The 22,268-nt window shown below is 48.5% G+C and overlaps 4 protein-coding genes across 6 annotated transcripts; all 4 read right to left on the minus strand.

Moving 5' to 3' along the window:
- Positions 1-83: 83 nt before the first annotated feature.
- LOC102231209 (clumping factor B-like) lies at positions 84-11,113 on the minus strand. 3 transcript variants are annotated; one of them, XM_023349020.1, is made up of 14 exons: positions 10,634-11,113; positions 4,705-4,814; positions 4,535-4,574; positions 3,841-3,866; positions 3,686-3,746; positions 3,469-3,530; positions 3,364-3,396; positions 2,874-2,916; positions 2,737-2,786; positions 921-944; positions 752-838; positions 622-642; positions 444-501; positions 84-365 (listed from the first exon to the last, which is right to left on the minus strand). In XM_023349020.1, the coding sequence occupies exons 2-14, from the start codon at positions 4,805-4,807 to the stop codon at positions 362-364; spliced, it is 612 nt and encodes a 203-aa protein (XP_023204788.1). In that variant the 5' UTR covers positions 4,808-4,814; positions 10,634-11,113; the 3' UTR covers positions 84-361. The 3 variants fall into 3 exon arrangements, with proteins under 3 accessions (XP_023204788.1, XP_023204787.1, XP_023204785.1); XM_023349019.1 differs by having other exon boundaries at positions 752-835; positions 3,841-3,869; XM_023349017.1 differs by having other exon boundaries at positions 3,841-3,869.
- A 299-nt stretch (positions 11,114-11,412) lies between these two features.
- On the minus strand, positions 11,413-19,649 carry spns1 (sphingolipid transporter 1 (putative)). Its single transcript, XM_014474342.2, has 13 exons — positions 19,631-19,649; positions 16,630-16,691; positions 15,155-15,360; positions 14,083-14,148; positions 13,812-13,948; positions 13,590-13,741; positions 12,983-13,186; positions 12,759-12,914; positions 12,498-12,687; positions 12,249-12,314; positions 12,047-12,145; positions 11,796-11,964; positions 11,413-11,709 (listed from the first exon to the last, which is right to left on the minus strand). The coding sequence occupies exons 3-13, from the start codon at positions 15,357-15,359 to the stop codon at positions 11,639-11,641; spliced, it is 1,515 nt and encodes a 504-aa protein (XP_014329828.1). The 5' UTR covers position 15,360; positions 16,630-16,691; positions 19,631-19,649; the 3' UTR covers positions 11,413-11,638.
- On the minus strand, positions 18,218-19,188 carry LOC111611643 (small ubiquitin-related modifier 2-A-like). Its single transcript, XM_023349014.1, has 2 exons — positions 18,551-19,188; positions 18,218-18,474 (listed from the first exon to the last, which is right to left on the minus strand). The coding sequence occupies exons 1-2, from the start codon at positions 18,632-18,634 to the stop codon at positions 18,313-18,315; spliced, it is 246 nt and encodes an 81-aa protein (XP_023204782.1). The 5' UTR covers positions 18,635-19,188; the 3' UTR covers positions 18,218-18,312.
- Positions 19,183-21,816, minus strand: nfatc2ip (nuclear factor of activated T cells 2 interacting protein). Its single transcript, XM_023349013.1, has 7 exons — positions 21,750-21,816; positions 20,801-20,887; positions 20,658-20,718; positions 20,441-20,579; positions 20,278-20,358; positions 19,982-20,204; positions 19,183-19,775 (listed from the first exon to the last, which is right to left on the minus strand). The coding sequence occupies exons 1-7, from the start codon at positions 21,795-21,797 to the stop codon at positions 19,536-19,538; spliced, it is 879 nt and encodes a 292-aa protein (XP_023204781.1). The 5' UTR covers positions 21,798-21,816; the 3' UTR covers positions 19,183-19,535.
- Positions 21,817-22,268: the final 452 nt, after the last annotated feature.

The following is a 22,268-nucleotide window of genomic DNA, read 5'->3' on the forward strand; positions in this document are numbered from 1 at the left end:
TTGGAAAATAGAAAACTTCCAAATCAAAAAAATCCCTTTCTACTTTTATTTGAATTAAAATATATTAAAAAGTTGTTCTACCCTTCTCATTAATAGAAACACTTTTATTGGCTTCACATCAGTCAAACCGTCCCAGAGGCTGGAAGGGCCTCAGTCCATCACCCTCATCTTTAGCTCCCCGTCAGTCAGATTATTTAGCCTTAAATTAGCCGCTCAAGTCAGTCTAGAGGTCTAGTCAAAGTTTACAGAAATCAAGCTAAGAGGTGAAACAGCAGTGTAAAAGGAGGCTGGAGGATCCTGGTTCTGATGAAGATGAGGATGAAGAGCTGTCAGAACCGGTCCTCCTGCTGGGCCAACCAGATCATCTGAAAGCAGGAAGTAGACTGGGTTGGCTCCGGCTCCCCAGGTGGAGGTTTACCTGGCAGGTGAGTTCCTCCACCTACACGTTCACGTAGTTCTCATCGTCTTCGTCCGGCGTCGAGGCTGCAGGAGATCCGTTTGCTAGAAAAGCAGGAAGGCAAACTTCAGAACCCAGTTCTGAGTACAGGTTCTAGAAAAAAGGTTTCTGGGTTTCTGTCCCGTCCGGAACGGTCCAGTAGAGAGGCCAGGTGTTTGACTCACCTGACTTCACGTTCTCGTAGTCTGGAGGAAGAAAACAGAGAAGAACTGATGGATCATCAGAACCGAACCCAGAACGTTCTGCTGAGGTGAGACCGTCCAATCAGCGCCAGATCGGCACACGTAGACTTACTGTGATCAGATTCTGAGTCCGAGTCTGAGTCCGAGTCCTGGTCTGGCTCTGGTTCCGGTTCCAAAGCTTGTTTTTTATTTTCATCTTCTGAAACAAGAGAAGAAACTAAAAGCAAAGAGAAAAAAGAACCAGGAACTTTTTATTCTTTGAGCTGCAAACAGAAACTTACCAAGGTTGACGTAGTCGGCACTATCTGTGGAGAGAAACCAGACATGCTAACCACCAGCGACTGAACATGCTAACAGGCAGGCTAACCGCCAGTGACTGAACATGCTAACAGACAGGCTAACCGCCAGTAACTGAACATGCTAACAGACAGGCTAGCCGCCAGCGACTGAACATGCTAACAGACAGGCTAACCGCCAGTGACTGAACATGCTAACAGACAGGCTAACCGCCAGTAACTGAACATGCTAACAGGCAGGCTAACCGCCAGCGACTGAACATGCCAACAGGCAGGCTAACCGCCAGCGACTGAACATGCTAACAGACAGGCTAACCGCCAGTGACTGAACATGCTAACAGACAGGCAAACCGCCAGTGACTGAACATGCTAACAGACAGGCTAACTGCCAGTAACTGAACATGCTAACAGACAGGCTAACTGCCAGTAACTAAACATGCTAACAGACAGGCTAACCGCCAGCGACTGAACATGCTAACAAACACTTGGCTGAGCCAAAAACATATCCAGTATCATCATCTCTCCATGTTTAGACCGAGCATGAAGGAAAACTAGACCAACTCCTGTTAGCCACTGTGCTAGCCTTCTTTATGCCTGCACGAAAAGCACACTGCCGCCACCTGCTGGAGATGGAACTATCAAGTTTAAACAAGATGATTATCACGTTTATACAACATATTCATATTATTAGATTTAAAAAAGATAAGTTATAACGTGATAGCGCATTTATTTCCCCCCTCCGTGATAGCAATACGGTTCCGTAGCCTCGGGCTCTCGTAATTTAACAAAATATATCAAATGTAATTTTTCTAGACCACGACAGCCCATTGGTTGATTTTATCGAAGGACATTGGGCTTATCCAATGAAATCCCTCCTTGGCCAGCTTTCCCCGCCCCTCTCGTCTGAAATTACAAATGGCGCCATTGGCTAACCTGAGTTAGAGAGAAACGAGCGGATATGTGACGCGGCGGGTCAAGAAAACCCGCGGGAACAAAAACTAACAGCACCTGAGTCCATCCAGAAAAATGTACCGATATGTTTACTACACGAAGTCTGACCGCTGGAGCAGATTCAGGAGAATTAGCGACTCGGGGGATTTGTTGCTGTCGAAGGGTGATGAGAGAGACGTGACCAAGAACAGACTGATTATCTGCTGCAACCCGGTAGGAAGGAAATGTTCATGAAGAGGCAGCGCTTCAAGCTGGCAGGCGGCAGGTGTGTGTGAGGGAGGGCAGGTGTGTGTGAACGGGAGTCAGGAGCGGGAAGCTACAGGCAAGCTAGCAGGTAGTTAGATAACACATGATGGCGGCCCTTAAAAAACAGCTATTAATAGAATTACTTAAATTACTCAATACTTACAATAAAACACTAGAGACATCTTCACTAGATACTATCTGGGAAGTCGTAGCCAAAATGTGGAAATGTTCAACATAGGAAACGATTGTAGAAAGTTAGCGTTGAGTTAAGTTTGTTGTTTGTAATTACTTAAAGTGAACTTCTTGCTCCACCCTGTGTCGGGGTGTCCACACTTTATGTAAATTAATCTGTAGTTAATTGGTTTTCTTAGAGTTAAGAACCATATTGAGCTGGTACTGGTGAGGGTTGGATTGAAGTAAAAATGTTACACACAAAGAAAAACTGGCTGGTGAAATGTCTGAGTGACCCATAAACATTTTTCTCCTCCAGAAACATCCCTGGTTCCAGCTAACGGTCAAAACATTGGTCTCTGTTTCACGAAACAAAATAAAATGGAGCCAGGTCCATTTGGATCAGAACTCTGGTCTGAAGAGTTTCCAGTACCTAAACTGGGAGTGGAGGCTCGGCTCGGCTCGGTTTCAGGAAGGACCTCTCTGCAGAAATCAGAGAAAAAGGGGATCTGGTCAGATTCTGGAGGGAACTGGACTGGACCAGCAGGATTTGGATCGGATTGGACCTACATGTATCCGTTGCCTTCAGCGTCGCTGTCGGGAAAATCCGTTTCTGTGGAAAAAGATGAAAAAGATTCTCATGTTCTGTACATCAAAACGACCCGTTTCCTCACCTGACTAGTCCCTCACTCAGTCCAAGTCCCGTCCAAATAACAGGCATCATTAACCCAAACGAGTCTCTAAGCCAGATGACAGATTCAAACCAGGTCCCAGTGCCAAGATAAGCAGGTGCATCTCACTAGCTCCTAGTCGTCCCAGTTAGTTTCCTCCATCTGACTAGGAACAAGATCCAGATTGTGGCTTTAAACTGAAGCTAATTGAGTTTTAACTCAGTTTAGACTGAGGAGGGTTAGAAAGTGGGCTGTGTTCTTTAAGAGCGTTTCCATCGCTCTCATGAAGACTCGTGCCTGCTGTGGTCTGCAGATGAACAGATAAAGAACATCCGCCGCCGCTCGGCTTCATCTCTAATCTGGCTCAGAGGAAAGATGGCGGCTCTTACCCGGGGCCGGGTTCTCGTAACTCGGGTTGCTCTCTGTGGAAGGAAAACATCAGCTGAGAAACGCCCACAGGAAGAGAAACGGTTCCTGATGAAGAACCAACCCACCGGTTTCTGTCGGTGTGTAGGGCCGGAGTGGCTGGCCAGAACCGCGACCAGCAGGGATCGGGCTGAAAGAAACAAAAACAGATTTAAAAAACAGAAATAAAGGCTTTTAATGTGAAGGGCCTCCCTTTTCATTTGAGGAAACCAGAAACATTCTGACTGACTGTTGGCGTGTTAATCCAAACTAAACTCTGATCTGGTTTAAAGAGAAGACACTCACTGAGGCTTCAGGGTGGGGGGAGAGTGGACCAGGTTCTGGTCCAACCGGGCCTGACCGGCAACTGGACCGACCAGAGAGAAAACATCATTATTAGGATAGATGATGGTTGGATGGATGGATGATGGTTGGATGATGGATGGATGTTTTAGACTCACATGGATGTACAACGATGAATCCAGAACTTCTGACAGAAAGAAAAGAGATTTTTGTTTTTGTTTCTGTTTTTTCCAGGTAATTAAAACTCATTCAGTCATTAAATGGAAACAATTCATTTAATTGTCGACAAAAGCATCAAATCTGAAGCAGCAAAAATTGATCAGTTTTCAAGAAAAAACAGTTCATGACTCTGAATTGTTCATCCGGCTGTCGTTATGGGGGAATTTATGAGTTATAGCTGGAAAGGTACGTTAAGCTACCTGTTAAAGTACGCTAAGCTAAATGTTAAGGTATGCTAAGCTAACCGCTAAAGTAGGTTAGCAAAGCCAGGAAACCATTTCAGTCAATGTTTCTAGCAGGTTGATGATGGAAACATCACTGATCTGCTAGTTGGAGGAAACAAGCAGAAAAACTAACGTGGATTTACGATGAGGAAGAGGAAGAGTGGCAGAAGGACACTGATCAATCAGCTAGCAGGAAAACGGATGGAGGGACAAACGCAGTGAATGGAGAAATGTTGAGTTGTTAGTGGAAAGAAAAGTTTTCAAGCTAAAAAGTGGAAACATTTACAGTCAGCGGCATGAAAAGCAGCCAGTGTGTCATTCATGTGGAGCTGCCATTAAAGCATTAAGGTGGATGAGCTGATGGTGTTTCTGGACTGCAACCAAACGGGTCAGAAGACAGGAGACTTACGGGACGTATTCCTCTGATGCCGCCGTCTGGCTGATGGAGGCTGCAGACACAAAACGACACGTCAAACATCACACAGTTCTGGTGTCGGCGCGGTTTCAGAGGTCCGACTGTAAAACCACAGGAAGTAATCTCTGCCACGTCTTAATGTGCGAGGCGGCGCTTCGTCTCACCCAGAGGACTTTTGTTGCCGCAGTCCAAGCAGACGGCGGCCAGCAGGACGGAGGCAGCGACGGCGGCGGCCATCATGAGCAGAGACAGCCAGGAGACGTCCATCGTTCATCTGAGGACGAAACGCAACCAGGAGACCGGCTGAACAGGTAGACCAGAACCAGGAGACCGAACAGGTAGACCAGAACCAGGAGACCGAACAGGTAGACCAGAACCAGAGAGGCTGAACAGGTAGACCAGAACCAGAGAGGCTGAACAGGTAGACCAGAACCAGAGAGGCTGAACCCAGATCAGTTAAAAATGAACCTTGAACTTGATTTGGTTTTCATTTCTGTCCCATCAGAAACTAAACGTTCCTCTGATTGGCTGCTATGAGATGCTCTGATTGGACAACACCTCCTGACTTTTCAAGCGCGGCATGAAGAGCTGAAAAGGCCGACACCTTGTACAGCCATTTACTCCGGACCAAAGGGTTCTGACCCAACCGGACCCGTCCAAAGGGTTTTGCTCCTTTGGTCTGGTGATCCAGTGTCTTCCATCGGTTTCTCTTTATTTCATGGAAATTCAATCCAATTGTTAAATCGCTCAGTAAGTTAAAAACCTGTTCAGTGGGTCTGAAGTGGAGCGGAACTGAACCAGGTCAGAACATTTCCTGTAGAGCAGTGGTTCTTAACCGGGGTTTGATCGAACCCTAGGGGTTCGGTGAGTCGGTCTCTGGGGTTCGGCGGAGCCTCCGCCACGAATATTTTTGTAACATCAATTTGATCAATTATGTAAATTCGTCATGACACGCCCCGCTTGGTCATCACTTGCTGCAGGTGATCACGTTACATTAGTTGGCCAATCAGTACTGCGGGGAATTTAGCGTGCTCAGTAGTCACCGTGTGGTTTCTTTCTTAATGTTTTAATCCATACTAACTATGTCAAGCAAAAAATGAAAGTGGTCGGATGAATATGTACAACATGGATTCACATGTATCACGGAACGTGATGGGAGTCAGCGTCCTATCTGCATGATTTGCAATGTCAAGTTGAGCAACTCTAGTCTCGCACCGGCAAAACTGAAGGAACACTTCTTGAAGCTGCATGGAGATGAGGAATACAAGAACACAACGCTCGCTGAATTCAAGGTGAAAAGCCAGATTCGATGAAAGGGCCACTCTGCCTGCTCTTGGATTTGTACCCATGAACAAACCGATCCTCACCGCATCGTACGAAGTTGCTTACCTGATCGCAAAGCAGGGCAAGCCGCACACCATCGGTGAAACACTCATAAAACCAGCGGCGTTAAAGATGGCGAATCTGATACTCGGAACAGCGGCCGAAGGTAAATTATCCCAAATTCCTCTTTCAAATGACACCATCAGTGACAGAATAGAGTGCATGAGTAAAGACATGTTGGCTCAAGTAGTCGCAGATCTAATTTCAAGTCCGGCAAAATTCAGCCTTCAACTCGACGAGACCACAGACGTTTCTAATCTAAGCCAGCTTGCTGTTTTCGTGCGCTATGTGAAAGACAACATCATAAAAGAAGAGTTTTTATTTTGTAAGCCTCTTACAACAACTAAGCCAGCCGATGTGAAGAAGCTTGTGGATGACTTCCTCAGAGACAACAATCTTTCATGGGATATGGTTTCTGCAGTTTGTACGGATGGAGCTCCAGTCATGCTGGGAAGAAAGTCTGGTTTTGGTGCGCTAGTTAAAGCCGATGCACCACACATCATTGTTACGCATTGTGTTCTGCACAGGCATGCGTTGGAAACAAAAACTTGCCTCCAAAAATGGCAGAAGTATTAAAAACTGTAGTGGAATGTGTGAACTATGTGCAAAATAGTGCTCTGAGGCAACGCATCTTCAGTGAGTTGTGTAAAGAAATGGGCTCTGAATTCGAGGTACTCCTGTACCATTCTAATGTTCGGTGGCTATCCCGGGGACAGGTGCTAAATCGTGTTTTTGCCATGCGTGTGGAATTAGCCCTGTTTTTGCAAGAGCACCAACATTGTCATGCAGATTGCTTCAAAAATCCTGAGTTCATTCTCATTTTAGCGTACATGGCTGATGTATTCGCAGCTCTAAATCATCTCAATCAGCAGATGCATGGTGGTGGAGTCAACATCATGGAAGCAGAAGAAAACCTGAAAGCTTTTCAAAAAAAACTACCGTTATGGAAACGACGAACAGAGAACAATAACTTCGCAAACTTTCCCCTTCTGGACGTCTATGTAAGTAAGATCGAAGATGTGTCTGGAATCAGAGACATTTCTGTATCCATGGAACTGAAGCAAACAATTGCCACGCACTTAGATGAGCTTGCAAAGTCTTTCGACGGATATTTCCCTACAAGAGAATCATATCCAGCATGGGTGAGACAGCTGTTCACGTTTGCTGTTGAGACAGCAGATGTCAATTATGAATACCTCGACAAAATCATTGAAATTCAGCAGAGCCAGGTTCAACAGCAACTCTTCAGAACAACAACACTCTCAACGTTTTGGTGTCCGCAGTTGGAAAAGTACCCAATTATTGCTAAGAAAGCCCTGGAATTTTTTATACCATTTGTTACAACATATCTCTGCAAACAATCCTTTTCCAGGATGCTGGACATAAAAACAAAGAAAAGGAACAGACTTTGCTGTGAAAATGACATGAGAGTAGCACCTGCCAAGGTGAAGCCACGCATATCTGAACTGGTCTCTCAAAAACAACAGCAGAAGTCACACTGATTTACAGGAATGTCATTTGTTGTGAGTTGTGTTGGTTTTGTTCTTTGATCAAGGTGATGTTCATGCACGGTTCATTTTGTGTACCAGTAAAAAAAACATATATATACTGTATATTCCTATGTCTTGAATTTGGAAAAAAATCATATGTGATTTCTCACTACAGAAGGGTTCGGTGAATGTGCATATGAAACTGGTGGGTTCGGTTAAACAGGGTTAAGAACCACTGCTGTAGAGGAAGGACGGTGTGAACAGCAGGCGTTTCCGTTCCTCCAGCTGAGCTGCTGGACAGCAGAGCAGGTCAGGCGGTCGCTGAAACTGGAAAACGCCTCAGGCTGAACCCAGTTCAGTTCTGGTCACAAACCAGTTGGGTCTGGAAACATGGCTGCCAATCAGTTCAAACCCAGTAAAGATGCCAGAATATTCCAGGTTTGGATTCTCCAGGCCGTCGCTCCGGATGTTTCTGATCTGATCGACAGACGTTTCCCTTCAGACGTCAGCAAGAAGCTGGTCCAGAACAAATAATCCCAGCAGAACCAGAGCAGAGTTTCTAACCAGACAAACCCAACAGAGCCAGCTTTAAATTAACTCAGAACCAAGATCCAAAAAACAGTCAGAACCGAGCCTGGTGGGGTTGGAACCAGGTTCACACTGAACTGCATTTAAATCCAAAGCTTTGATTAGAGCAGCGACCAAAAACCCAACTGGTCCCAAAATGTCAACTTCCCAGCAGCAGTGGAACCAGTTACACGGCCAGGAAAACCAGTTCAGCCACCAAAAGCAAAACTTCAGGAACCAAAGTCCAAAACCAACAAGAAGAAAAATTCAAAAACTAATTACACTGAATTAAAACTGATTTATGTCCAAATCCAGAACCGACTGAGAAAAGTAAACTGGAAAAAGTCCAGTTCACCTGCAGCCTATAACCAGTTTAGAAACCAGTTTAAAATAAAATTTTAAATCCGTAAACCTTCAGAATTAAAAGTCACTCGGAACCACGTGAAACAAAGTCCAGTAAAAATAACAAACAGGAAGTTCTGATCCGGTTCAATCTGTAGAGTACCAAATCTGGACTCCAGACCGGTGCAGAACCAGAACCACCTGACTCTCCATCAGAACCATGGAGCAAGGATGGTCCAGTTCCAGCAACAGAACCAGCAGCTTTCCGCTTTCAGTCCTTTGGGTCACAGCAGAATCGCATCGTTAACCGGATCAGAACCGCATGTTTCCTTGAGTAAGAACCCAATGTGGCCGTCGTGGCGGCCGTACGGATCTGATCATTTTCTCTCTGTTTCAGAACCAGCGAGTCCGAACTCAGCAGACAGTCAGAACCGATGTCACCATGGCATCGTTTGGAGCGGCAGCCATGTTGAACCCAGAAACCAACAGGCCGACAGAACCGGGTCAGGAAGGAAGCGAGGCAGGAAGCCGAGATCAAACCGTTCGCTGAGCTGCAGCACGACATCCTGAGCAAAAACACAGAACCGGCTTCCAGCGCCGGGCCGGGCCGGGCCGGAGGCTCCCAACGTCTTCCCGTTGAAGCTTGGACTGGACCTGCAGCCAAACAGAACCGGTTCTGATGAGTCCATGTACACCACAGAGCTGCAGGCGGCCGTGTCGAAGACGAGGTCCGGAATATTTCAGTGCAGCTAAAAATGTTCTGATGTTCAGCGCCAGAGCGGGTCCGACCAGAACCTTAGTCCAAACTGATTCAACACAAAACGTCCAGGATCCATTTCTGACCCAACTGAAGGAGGATTTAACAAAACCATTAAACATCAAGACCGAACCCGTCCAGAACCAAAACCCAGGCCCAGACTGGGGGTCTGGAACCCCTCGAACCCGTCCAGAACCAAAAGCCCAGAAATAAATATTCCAGGATATAAGACAATATGGATCTAAAATACGGCCCAAAGTCCAGAAAACTTCCAGAACCAGAACCACCCAGACCCATTCTGAAACCTCCTGGTTCTGGAGCAGAACCAACAGGTAGAACATGTACTGGACGGGTCCAAACTGACCCGACTCAGATCTGCGAGTTAAACCCAAACAACGTCCAGAAATCTGAACCAAAAAAATCCAAACAGGGGAACAGATTCTCCAGAACCAGAACCAAATGGGACCCGACACACATTACGTCAGTTGGTCCAAAAAGTTCTGAAGCGACCCAGAAATCCAGATTTTTAAGGTCCGAAGCAAAACATTGATCTGGAAGAAAATCTGAAGAAATGAGAGGAAAGACAATCCAACACTAACCCAACAGAACCAGAACCCCGGCTAGTTCTGGACGAGACCTGCTGTCAGAACTTGTCTCTGGTTCAGGACTGCGGTGGTATAGTCCAAGTCCTGGATCCGTCTGTGTGGTGACTCCTCTGGTTCTGGTTCTGGTTGCAGCTGTGGTCCAAACCTAGGAAGTCTCCCACAATCTGCTCCAGTTTTCCTGGTGCAGATATTTCTCACACTTTTTCCTTCCACTCAACTTTCTCTGCATATCCTCGGCTGCGGTGTAGTCTGTGATGGACCGGACCGGACCAGAACCAAATATATTACTTTGGGTTCAAACAGGAATCAAAAATGAATATTGAAACGGATCCGATTCTCATGATTCTGTTTTCACTCATCGAACATTTTAACATTTCCCAAGATGATCCTGAAAACACAGAACCAGAACCGATCGGAACCAGAACCGCTCGGAACCAGAAGCGATCAGAAGGCGCTGAAAAAAAAAGCAACGCGTGAAGCAGTCACCGACTTCCTGCCAGTTCCACAACCGGGTCAGAACCGACTGCAAGAAGTCAGCCTACCTTCCAACCAGAACCGGGTCAGAATTGTGCCAGAACCTGGAACTGGTCAGAACCTAGAACCAACCAGAACCGGGTCAGAACATGGAACCGGCCAGAAGCAGGCCAGGTCACAGAGAGCCACTTCTGAAGTTGGAGTTTGGTACCTTTCCACCGAACAGCTTTGGAACAGACCTCCGGGTCAGAACGGGCCCGTCCCGGTTCTGATGCCGTTCTTCTCCCTGCAGCAGGAAGGCGGCATCAGAGCGGCGCCGCCTTCCTGCTGCAGTCGGCAGCGGATCAGAACAGGAAACCGGAACGTGACGAACCAGAACGGGTCGGTAGTTCTGCTCACGCAGCGATCAGAACCGAAGCGCTCGGAGTGCGGCGGAGGTGGAGTGGTACTGAGGGAGCCGCCAGGAGGAACCCACCTGCAGCCCAGAGACTCGGCGCCGAAGATCCAGATCAGCTACTGCAGCCAGAGAGCCACCATCTTCCAAGATGTCTGCCGTCTCACTGAGTCGCGTGGCGTCGGCGGCGCCCGACGCCGGCGTCCGAATCCTCTGCGGGTCTGAGTCACGGCCGGGCGGCGCTGGGCGAGGCTGAGTGGGCCGACCAGCCGTTGTGCCGCAGCGGCTCCTCTGCAGCGTCGAGTGACGACTTCACACAGACGCCTCGACCAATCAGCTGCGGCGGCTGCAGCAACCGCCTGAACATCCTCCACCTACAGACAGGAAACCACACGACACAGGAAGCAGCGCCGCCGCACCTGCTGCTGCTGCTGCAGAACCCAACCAGAACCAGCACCATCAGCACAGCTCTCAGCCGGGCCAGGACAGAACAGAACAGAACCGGGTAGAAATGAGCTTAATAAAAAACATTCTGCAGGGGCGTGCCGTGGTGGCGTAGCGGTTAGCGCGACCCGTAATTGGAGGCCTTCAGTCCTCGACGCGGCCGTCACAGGTTCGACTCCCGGACCCGACGACATTTACCGCATGTCTTCCCCGTTTCCTGTCAGCCTACTGTCATATAAGGGGCACTAGAGCCACAAAATACCCCCTGGAGGGGTAAAAAAAAAAAAACATTCTGTAGGAGAAAATCAATCAAATCTTTTTTCTTTCTTTGAACTGTTAAAGTTGATGTTTCTGCTGGTTCCCTATAAAAACACAAGAAGCTGAAAGATAAACTTTTATTTTGTTTTTAACAAAAGTCAGGCTAAAATCAAACATGAATTAAAAGCAAATTTTAAATAATAAAACCCAGAAACATCCGGAACCGGGTCAGAACTTCTTCATCAGAAGCTCCACACCAGATTACTGACGTTATAAAACAGAGCTACATGGTTCTGGAGGCCGCTCCAAACGGGTCAGCCGAACCGCTCCCCGGTTCCGTCTCAGCTCTGGAGGACGGGCCAATCAGGCGCAGGGGGCGGGGCTTCAGATCAGGACACTGGACACCGGCACGCGAGCGGACCGCCCGCTCTTCGGAACCACGATGGGCTCGTCGGCTGGAACCACAACAAACATCTGTCACTCAGGAGGTCCAGTACCGGTTCCGGTCGGGCGTATCTGGAGGCAGAAGGCAGGGGCTCACCTGCGGGGACGTGGCTCTCCGCCCGGGTCCGGTCGCCCTCCACGAAGAGGGCGGTGGCGAGGAAGAAAGCCCCGCCCACCACGGCGACGAATGCGCAGAGCAGCAGAGACAGCTGCAGGGAGCGGAACCGCCACAGGAAGGAGTCGGACCTCCTCAGAGAGTCGGAGAGCTGCGGCACGGGAGAGACGACGTTAGGCTTTGACTAGGCCACTGCAAAACAGGCGGTCCCGGTCCGGTCCCGAAGGACTCACCACTCCGATCATGTAGGGACTCCCAGCATCTCCCAGCAGGTGAGAGACGACGATCTGCAGAGCTTCAGCCGTGGAGCGGCGGGTCGGAACCACGACGTACTGAACACAGGGAGACGGGACGAAACCGGGTCACCGACAGGTTCTGGAGAACCTCAGTGCGGTCCTGATCGGACCTGCAAATATCTGAGACGAAGGTTCTCACCAGCAGGATGTCGGCAACGATGGCCCAGTTCATGGACAGGAAGGTCTCTCCTAGGAAGATGAAGACCTGAGGAAGAGGATGAGGAAGAGGTTATAATGTCTGAAACACCAAGGATCAGATTTTGACTGTCTGACGTTGATAATTACTGATAATCAATGATCAATAATTACTGACTGAAACATTCATTAAATCCATTGAAACAACCAAACTGACCAAAACCAGAACCCGCTGTGTGTGTTCTGAACTCACGTATGTGGCGGCGGTGCTTCCCTGAGCGAACACGATGGCCAGGTAGAGGAACGGCGCCGACAGCAGCAGACCGGCGGCGCACACATACGGGTCGGCTCGGGGCGTCTTCTTCCTGAGGCGTCGACTCACCTGGACGCCGCTGAACACGCCCAGCACGCCGGTGATGACGGTGATGATGCCGAAGATCAGGCTGTGGAGGAGGAAACAGGGTCAGGATTGCTGCGGGCCTGGAGGCGGCGGACGGCGAGGGGGAGGAGCCACCTCTCTGAGGAGGCGCAGTGGGCCTCGTCCGCGCACGGCGCCTTCTGCCCGGAGAACACGGCGGCTCTGAACAGGAAGGTCGGCGCCCAGAGCGCCAGGGAGCCCGTCACGAACGCCACAGCCGTGAAACCCAGAGTGGACAGGACGAAGCTCCGGCTGCGTAGAGAACAGACGGTCAGCAGCGAGGCAAGCGGCGAGGCGCTCCTCCGCCTGAGGTCACCTACTTCCTGCTGAGTGCCCGCAGGTCTGTCAGCCAGCTGGTCTGGTGCAACTCGGCCCGTGCCTCCACGGCGCCTCGCTTCGGCTCCCGGACCACGAAGAGCAGCAGCAGGACGGCGATGAGGCCGAGCGCCGGGGTCACCCGCAGAGCCCAGTGCCAGTTCTGGGCCAAGGCGCTGACCTGCGACCCCACGATGTAGCCCAGGCCGCTGGCAACAGGAAGACCACACACACCAAAATATCAAGACTCTGATCATCTGCTGCTAATAATCATCTGATTGGACCAGGAACCTGTGATGTCATCAAAAGGACCGGCCAATCACAGTGCTGCAGATGAAACCAGCTCTGATGTGAATTTTCTGCCCTGATCAGGTTTTTATAAGTTGCTTACATGGATCAGAGCGAATGATGTTCATCACTGTAAAGCCTTTTCTAGAACAAATCGATAAAACTAAATTAACTTACAGCTTTTAGGAATAAATAATGATGAAAAGTTCCAGTTTAAACTAAACAATCTGCCACTTTTCATCAAGACTCAGGAATTATTGACCTCAAAAAGCTCAAATTTCTATGAAAGCTGATTGGTCAGAGGTCAGGCTGCAGGTGACTGACCTGCCCACAGGGATAGCGAAGTAGAAGACAGAGAGCATGCTGGTCCTCTTCTCCTTGACGTAGAGGTCGGCGATGATGGTGGGGGCGATGGTGGAGTAGCTGGCCTCGCCGACGCCGACCAGGCCTCGGGTCAGCAGCAGGGCCCAGAAATGCTGCGGCCGCAAAAATCACTGTCAGAGACCAGAACCAGTTCTGGGACTAGCAGGTTCTGGAGCCGCTCACCTGCTGGGGGGTGAAGGAGCTGGCCAGGGTCACCACGGACCAGAAGGCGATGCCTCCACACATGATGTACTTCCTGTTGTACCTGTCGCCAAGGTAACCAAACACAGGAGCCAGCACCATGTAGCTGCAGATAAAAACTGAAGAAAGAAACAGTTTCAGGTCCATGGAGCCAATACAGAACCAGATCCCTTCTGCTACTGGACCGACCCGGGGATCTGGACCAGAACCCGACCAGGATCAATGTGGTGCTGGACCAGGAAAGCCGTCTCACCTGTCTGCAACAGGCCGGACGTTCCATCGTCGATCTGGAAGTAGTTCTCGATGTCCGGAAGAACTCCTGGAAGGAGGAGGCCAAGGTCAGATCATTATTCGTCTCCCGCAGGAGAAATTTGTCCAGGAAGCAGCAGCAAAAAACTGCAGCACAGCAACAAGAACCTGATCCAGAACGGATAAACAAACATAAATACATAAAAACACAACGTCAGATCGGCAGGACGTCCCCGTAACCACTGCATTCACCTACGATCCGTCCTCTACATGCCACTCATTGTTGTGTTGATGACTCACTCCAAGCTAATGCTACAACGACACGATATTTAGAGGAAGCTAACGCTACAGCGCTAACGTCAATTCAAGTCACATCTGAAAGAAACCTCTTAATTTTGACATTTTCCATAAGGCCCGTATGTTTACGTCCTGCTGTGGGTTTTAGTTTGTTCTCGTCTGTTTCTGGTTTTAAATAAAGTAACTGGGAAAAAAAGAGACTGAAAGGAGAGGAAACTGGCTTTATCCCCTTCAAAATAAGAGCATAATGAAAACTTTAGCACAGATGTTGAACTTTATTCAACTGAACGGTTATAAAACAGCCAAGAAAACTTGCTTTAGAATTTTTCTAGGAAATTAACTTAGGGGAAGCTAAGTGCACTAAATATTTTCAAAGTTAGCAAAAGTGCTAAGCTAAAATTAGCTCCACTATTAGCATTCTGGGGGAATTGGCCACCCCTACTGGGAATGTTGGCCACTCTTTGAGATGTTATCCTCCTGGGAATAATCTTCCTCTCTGAAGCCTGATGGACTTCAGATGGTTTGGGTTTGACCTTTGACCCCTCCAAGGCTTTCCTCTGGTTTAGTGTTAAAGCTTCTGGACTAAAATGTTTTTGAGGATCTGACAGTGATGACCAGCAGCTCCACCTTCTTCCTGCTTCAACCGAAACAACATGAAATTCACTGAAATAAATCCAGACTGCTTCCTGATTTCTGGCCCTCAGCCTAAAGGGTTAGGGGTCAGAGGTCAGGGTTTCTGCTGAATCTGGAGGAAATGAGCGGCTGCAGGCGGCTCCTACCTGCCACGGTGAAGCGGTCCATGTAGTTGAGCAGGTTGATGTAGCAGAGGATGCAGACGATGAGCTTCGCGCGGACGCCTGACACACCGCTGGCCTCCTCGTCGTCGTCCCCCGCATGCCGCCCGCCCGCCTCCTCCGGCGCCTCGGCCTCGCTGTCGGAGGAGAAGAGCGGCGCCGAGTCGGACGAGCGCTGACCCAGAGACATGCTGCGGATGAGGAGAAGACAACCCATCTCACTATCTGCTGCTTTTCTGTTTCTAACATGTTTTAAGTTTAGAAAATCTTCCTCAACTGAAAAAATAAAGAACTGGAGAGTTAAGACTTAAAACAGTCGGTTCTGTTCCTGAACCTCCTTCATGGACCGGTTCTGCTGAATGTCAGATCTCCGGATCCGTTGCCCCGCAACAGAGAAAGTCTGATAAATGCTGTAAGCAGTCGTGTGACGTCTGTGAATATGAATCCGGTTTCCAACAGGAAGACGAGCTGAAGACGGCTTTTCTGACCCGACAGCAACTTGAGACTAAAACAGCCGCAGCGAGTTGACGAGTCGCCGCATGAAGGAAGAAATCAGCTGGAAACAGCAGGCGGGCTTGTTAACGGGTGAAACCGTGATGATCAAACACTGACTAGTCAAAGCATGCACATCCACGCTGCAACATTTCCTCCAATTCAGTCAGATGAGCAACATCAGGTTCAGCATTTTAGAGGCTTTTCCCCCAAAACACCAGGAGACAGTGTCAACGTTTCGGTCCAGACGGAAACGGCAGAGCGTCCGACATCCAGAGATCAGTCCGCCTTTCGTGAAGAACAACGAAAACAGAAATCAACATGGAAAAGTGAACCTCTGAGGAGGAAGCAGTTTCACCTTCATCTGTTGCTGAAAGAGGAACTAAACTGGAATTTCTCAAACATCAGAGAGTGAAGAGCTGCAGCAGAAGAAAAGCCTGACAAGGCGACAACATCACAAGATCATCAGTGAATGAGGAGATCCTGCCTGTTCCAGCTTCCACAAACTCCCTGAAGACAGGAAGGTTCTGATTTTCTATCAGGGCTTTAAATCTGCTCCAGAAACTTTGACATGTTGACTGTTTGGAAACTGGAATAATCCAGACGCAGATTTCCATATTTGCTGACAAGACAGTGACGTCCTCTGGCCACAGCAGCACCATCCTCGTCTGGGACTAAAGGGGAAATACTTGTTCTGGAAGATTCTGTAGAGAATCAATGTGTTTTCTATTTTAGCAGAATTTCTACTGAAGATCTGCTGTTTTCTGACGCACCAAACTTTAAGAAATTTTCACCAGATTTGAGTATTTTTCCCTCGCAGGAAGTTAAATGTTTATTTTTATTGACTAAAAGCGGACTTGAAACATTTTGAAACGTTTTCTTTTTAATTCGGCTTCAAAAACATCAACTAAAAACAAGGAGACATGAACCAACCCCAGAGCTCATCCCAACCTGGTGACGGTGTTTACCTGGGAGGATGAATCAGGACAGTTGTCTCTCCGTCTCCTGCTGCCGGTTGAAAATATTCCCACTGAAAGTCAGAAAAATTAATTAAAAGTCATGTTGTCACCTTACAGCTAAAACTCCTCCAGCTGTTCGAAGAAAAGTGGAATCAGAGATAAAACTGGACAGTTTTCTGCCGTCAGTTGTTCTCCGCCGCCATCATCCAGCTGAGCTAACTTCCGCTCTGAGGCTCACATGACCAGCGGGTCACGTGACCGCGGCGGAACACAAAACTGACATTTATCACATTTACTGGTTACGTTTCATGGACCGGAAAGTTCCCCGAACATTTATCCTGACGGTACCGTGATTAAAACAGCTGCTCACAAATTCAATTCAATTATAGAATGAAAAAATAAAACGAAACGATACCAAATGGCTAATTTACAATTCTAGTCATTACTCAGGTCCAAATGAAACATTTCCAACTTTAAAATGTGTCAACAATTCAGCCTGCTGGCAAAAACTCAATATTTAAATATGGGATGGCCGTGGAAGATGTAGTGCGTCAAAAAATAAAAAAATATTTTATTTACCATTATTTTATTTACATCTTTTGGCAAACAATGATTCAGAAGTACAACCGTGGCAAAATAAATAATACAATAAAAAAGTCAATTTCTGAATGAATCAGAATCGTTGCTGTTGAGAGATTTAACTTTGCAGCCTGAACAAGTTACCAGCTAAATATCCTGAATATGCCTCCAGCAATGTTCAGATTATATCAGGTCAACGCAATAATAATAATAATAATAATAATAATAATGGAACCAGGTCTTAATTTAACTTACATTTTTGAAAAGGGATAAAAAGCAGCAGGCTAACTGCAGAGACCAGCGCTACCGCTAACCCAGTAGTGCTAATCAAAAACGTTAGCTATGCTAACGCTGAAGTGCGACAACATCATAGCAGTTAGCAGAAGCTAATACTAAAGTGCTAAATTCAATCATGTTGACACGTCACAAGGAGAAAAGAGGCTGGAAAAATCTTACATGTGAATTTTTCATGGATTTATCAACCATGTTCATTACGTCTGTAAAAATCTTTTGTTTATTGTATAATTAGTACTGGCTTAAAGTTTGTTGGAAAAAAAAGAGGAAATGGAACTGCAACGTAAACAATCACTTCAAAATAAGAGCATGAATATAAACATTTATTTGAAGAATGAACCAAAACTTTGACAGATTTTGAACTTTAGTCAACTAAAAATTTACAAAACAGCCAAGAAAATTAAAGCTTGAACATTTTCCTGGAAAAATTAACTTAGGGGAAGTTAAGCTAGCTAAACGTTTCTAAAGTTAGCAAAAATGCTAAGCTAATAATTAGCTCTGCTATGAGCCATTAGCGGGATGTCCCCAGCTAGAGCAGCCCTGGTAACCATGGCAACAGCCGAGGAGCTACAGTTTAGGCACAAGAAGTGAATGAAATAATATTCAGTGAAAATGTTTCATTCTCTAATCTTTATTTATTAACACAATCTGGTAAATTTGTGGTTCTGCAGAAAGACCAGAACCCGTCCAGTAACTTCAATATTATCCTTAGAATCAAATACAAAGCAGCTGTGGAGTCGGAACCTGTTGACCAACCAACTGGACTCCAGAGGGTTTGATGGTTTCCGAGCCCCACAGAACCGAGCCAGCGGCGAAGCTTCAGGTCCAAACTTCGATGATGTCTCCGTCCTCCAGCTCCAGCTGCGCCGCCGTCTGGCTGCCCGCCACCTTGGAGCCGTCGAAGTGGAACTGGACCGACCTGCGGGCGCCGGCGGGGAGCCGCGACAGGTACTGGGAGAACACGGAGCTCAGCGGCGCCTCCTGGTGGGGAGAGGAGGCGCTACACTGTCAGGACGCTACGGCACAGAGGATGAAGATGAGGAAGAGGAGTACGAACTCTGTGGACGAAGAAGAGCTGGGAGGAAGATCTGTCTCTGCTCTGCAGCTTCACGCTGACGCAGCTCTGCTCCTCCGATGGCATCACCACGCATTCTGGCAGCAAACAGACGGGTCAGGAGGTTCTGGTCAGGAGGTTCTGGTACGGGTCAGGAGGTTCTGATTAAGGTTATTGTTAAAGATGCTCTGATCTCTGCCGATCGCCTGTTAATTTTTCGCTTTAGGTAGAAATGATTCTGTTATCTGACAAAACAGACAAATTATCTGCAATAAATGGACCTAATTTAGACGTAACAGACATATTTGACCACATAAAACCAGGTTCAGGTTCCTGCTGCAGCTCAGCTGCTGCTCGCTGTGACAGTTCAGTCTGGAGGTTCAGCGGCTCCGTCTGAAATGTCACCTCCAGTAGCGGCGGTCCAACAGCCGGAGCAGAACCGGCGTCTCGCTCCGCAGCTCCAGACTTCAGTTATTGTTCATCTTTCTGACCGTGTTGGAAGCTGCGCTGTCTGGATCCGGACGTCTTTGGTTCCTGCGTTGAGCCTCCATGCAGCCAAATTAATCAAGTGTTTGGTTTTTAAATATCATATTAGCTTGGTTGTGTCGATGCGTTGTGACGAGCTTCGCCATCGAGGTCATTCAACGTCCCCGTTCGCTCGGCCTTCAGGTTTCTCACCGCGTGGCTCAGCGCTTGTTGCTGCGCAGCGAGAAGGAAAGAGGAGACGAGCTGCAACGCAGGCGGAGAAGTCAGATACTTGTGATCGGCAACAAGAGACGCTGATCGATCACCGATCGTACGCTTTTTCACGGAAATCGGCCAATTATGATCGGTGGCCGATCGATCGGAACAACTCCTGATTATTGTTCAAAAACTAACAAAATAACTCGGAAACATTTTCATGAAATTTCATTAAATCAGTAATAAACTGAGAAACCAACTGAGCGACTCTAAACCTGAAACAGAAAATCCTTTGTTATTGATCCGATTACTGATCTATTTGCCTTTCGGAAGAGAATTTGATTGTTTCCCTCACCAGCAGTTTATGTACCGGTCCGGCCCGGTCCGGTCCATGTGACTCACCTAAGATGTCTGCGATGCCGAGGTCCAGCTGGCCCACGGTGGCGCCGGCTGGCAGCTCCAGCTCCTCCCTCAGCAGCAGCAGGCGAGGGGGCGGGACTTCCAGGATGGCGGCCAGCCGGCCCAACACCTCGCTGAGTCGGGTCGACTGGAACAGAACCACCGCAAACTGGGTCACGCTTCCGGTCCGTCGGACCCAAACTATCCTCCACAGAACCGACCCAGGAACCACCGTGGATCAGGACCAGGTTCTGATCCAGACCAGGTTCTGACCTGGGTCACACCAGCGGCCTGTGACCCAGTCGTGGTTCTGGAGGACAGAGCAGCTTTGGACCTGTTTGGTTCTGAACGTACCGGCAGCACCAGAACCTTGTGGATGTCAGTCCGGCAGCGGATCTTCAGTGGAATCTCCCGCGGCGAGTCGGACCCGTCCGCCAGGCTCATGATGACGACATCATCACTGTCGTCGTTCGGGTCGGACCTTGGGTTCCTACGGTTCCGGCGCCGACCGGTTCTCCGATCCAGAGGCTCCGGAGACAGAACGGCGCTGACGGCTAGCAGCTTCTTGTTGATCTCACTGGACAGAGGACAGACGGCCTGAGACAGAACCAGAACCGACCAGGACCAAACTGAACCAGAACCGGACTCACCTGAGCTTCCGCCGGGCCTTGCTGGACTGCTTCTGGACCGGGCTCTCAGGCGGCGGTGGGGACGGACAGCCAGCGTGTCCTCTGGGACAAACAGAAACGTTAGCAACGCTGCGTTTGCGACGGCGCGTCCGGACTGAGCAGAACCGGCCGCTGTCCGACTCACAGCTGGTTCTCTGTGGGTTTGGATCGGAACCGCCCAGGTTCTGGTTCCTCCTCGGAGTCGCTGAGCTCCACCACCGCAGTGCTGGAGGCGGGCCTCCGGGGGTTAAACTCCACCCACAGGCTCTCATCGCCGCCATCATCTGGTCAGAAGTGGAAACAGCAGGCGGTCAGAGAGGTGGAGCCCCCTGGTGGCCGGCAGCGCCGCTGCAGCGCCTTACCTGAGCTCTCCCTCCCTCCAAGCAGGCATGCTGCGGGCTTCAGCTGCAGACTGCTGCTCACCTGGACACACAGACACAACCCATCCGATCTGGGGTCAGAAACAGGCCAGAAACGGGTCAGAACCGGGTCAGAACCATCTTACCCTGCTGGAGTAGACGGGGACTGGGACGATGGCGGCGGGGTTGAGGCGTCTGCGTTTGGCCGAAGGCTGGATGACGCTGCTGGACACCTGAAGACATGACAGGAACTGAAGAGGTCAGAGGTCAAATCCAACGGGACCGTCAGCTGCTGAGCAGAACCTGGACCTCATGAGGACGGTTCTGATTGGCTGCTGCTCTGGAGCGGACAGATGCATAGAATGACCCCAGTGTCTTTAAATCCCGTTTGAACATCCAGAGTTTCTGCAGAACTGAATTTATTTTCAGCCACTTCTGGCCTGGTTCCATCTCTCCTGCTGTAACTCGCACCGTTTTATCCCTGCTATAGTTTTCATCCTGATTCTGTTTTCTTAAAGCAATAATGTCAGAGCAGCACCTGCAGCCTGGGTGGTGGAGGGATGGTGATGTGGGCTTGTTCTGCAGGTAAACCAGGAGTTAAATCGGGTCCAAACGAACCTCCAGAACAGAGCAGGGTGTACTCAACGCTGACGGAACCGAACTGCATCACGGGCCGTGAAGCAGACATTAACATGTCGGGTCCATTTAGCCGAGTTTCATCAGCGTCATTTATTTCATGATTATGGAGCCAGACTGAGCCAATCAGAGCAAGCCTTTAACAACCGTTATCAAATTAGTTAAAATGGTAAGAAATGACATTAAACAGCCTCTGATTATCAGATAAATAGAGCATATTTTATTACTTCCTGTTTATCAGAGCCCTTAATAAAAGACACTTATTGTGAAAAACTCTGACTCGTTCTAGCGACGCTAATGTTCAGATTTTGAGCATCAGAGGAAAGTTGAACTCGTCTCTAAAGTTTCCCGCCTCCGTTTCTGTCCTTTGAACCATGAAATGTTGCCTAACCGCCGGCGGGCCTCCTGGTTCCAGCGTGAAGCGTTTTAAAAGCGGCAGCAGGTTCGTCAAACACTCACCTTGTCCGCCATGATTGTTTCTGCGCAGAGGGCCAGCTGGTGCTGCATTCACGGACTGTCGGAGAATATGTTTACTGCAGAGATTTTCCGTGATCGGCGCTGCTTTCGGGAACTAACTATATTAGCTTATCTATATAAACTAAAATATTGTCGAAAAGTTCATGTATTTTAGTGACTCGGCTTAAAATATGAAACTTGCCTAATATTTAGATTTATTAGACGCAGAGAGAAATATTTCTAAATCCAGCTTTACTTCCTCAGATAATTCAGATATTTTATAGGCAAATGAAAAAGGTTTCGGCATTAAACTGTGAGCCTGGCCTTGTACAGCACCATACCTGGGCTCAGAGTTTGTGCAGCGCGGTGTGCCGAGGTGTTCAGGAATCCCAGGTAGCCTGAAGCTACCATCAGATTACACCGACAAGCTGCAGCGCGGAAACAGAAAGGTTTTGAATTGTAATAACTGCCACTCTTTTTTAATTGCTGAACGTTCTTGGAAAGATTTGAATCTTAAAATGT

The sequence above is a fragment of the Xiphophorus maculatus genome, chromosome 16, assembly GCF_002775205.1.
Source record: "Xiphophorus maculatus strain JP 163 A chromosome 16, X_maculatus-5.0-male, whole genome shotgun sequence".
Classification (NCBI taxonomy): Eukaryota; Metazoa; Chordata; class Actinopteri; order Cyprinodontiformes; family Poeciliidae; genus Xiphophorus; species Xiphophorus maculatus.

What these genes read in the sequence shown, in the direction of transcription:
- spns1 (XM_014474342.2), bottom strand. Translation starts at nt 15,359, where the DNA reads ATGTCTCTGGGTCAGCGCTCGTCCGACTCGGCGCCGCTCTTCTCCTCC. An exon ending in GTCCGGCCTGTTGCAGACAG is followed by an intron (nt 13,949 to 14,082) that starts GTGAGACGGCTT and finishes TTCTTTCTTCAG; the next exon opens with TTTTTATCTGCAGCTACATG. An exon ending in GAAGCACCGCCGCCACATAC is followed by an intron (nt 12,315 to 12,497) that starts GTGAGTTCAGAA and finishes CCTCTTCCTCAG; the next exon opens with GTCTTCATCTTCCTAGGAGA.
- nfatc2ip (XM_023349013.1), bottom strand. Translation starts at nt 21,797, where the DNA reads ATGCAGCACCAGCTGGCCCTCTGCGCAGAAACAATCATGGCGGACAAG. An exon ending in TCCCCGTCTACTCCAGCAGG is followed by an intron (nt 20,719 to 20,800) that starts GTAAGATGGTTC and finishes CTGTGTGTCCAG; the next exon opens with GTGAGCAGCAGTCTGCAGCT. An exon ending in TGGAGGGAGGGAGAGCTCAG is followed by an intron (nt 20,580 to 20,657) that starts GTAAGGCGCTGC and finishes ACTTCTGACCAG; the next exon opens with ATGATGGCGGCGATGAGAGC.
- LOC102231209 (XM_023349017.1), bottom strand. Translation starts at nt 4,807, where the DNA reads ATGGACGTCTCCTGGCTGTCTCTGCTCATGATGGCCGCCGCCGTCGCT. An exon ending in CCCCCCACCCTGAAGCCTCA is followed by an intron (nt 3,531 to 3,685) that starts GTGAGTGTCTTC and finishes TGTTTCTTTCAG; the next exon opens with CCCGATCCCTGCTGGTCGCG. An exon ending in AGCCTCCACTCCCAGTTTAG is followed by an intron (nt 945 to 2,736) that starts GTACTGGAAACT and finishes TTCTCTCCACAG; the next exon opens with ATAGTGCCGACTACGTCAAC.
- LOC111611643 (XM_023349014.1), bottom strand. Translation starts at nt 18,634, where the DNA reads ATGCCATCGGAGGAGCAGAGCTGCGTCAGCGTGAAGCTGCAGAGCAGA. An exon ending in AGCTCTTCTTCGTCCACAGA is followed by an intron (nt 18,475 to 18,550) that starts GTTCGTACTCCT and finishes TCTCCCCACCAG; the next exon opens with GAGGCGCCGCTGAGCTCCGT.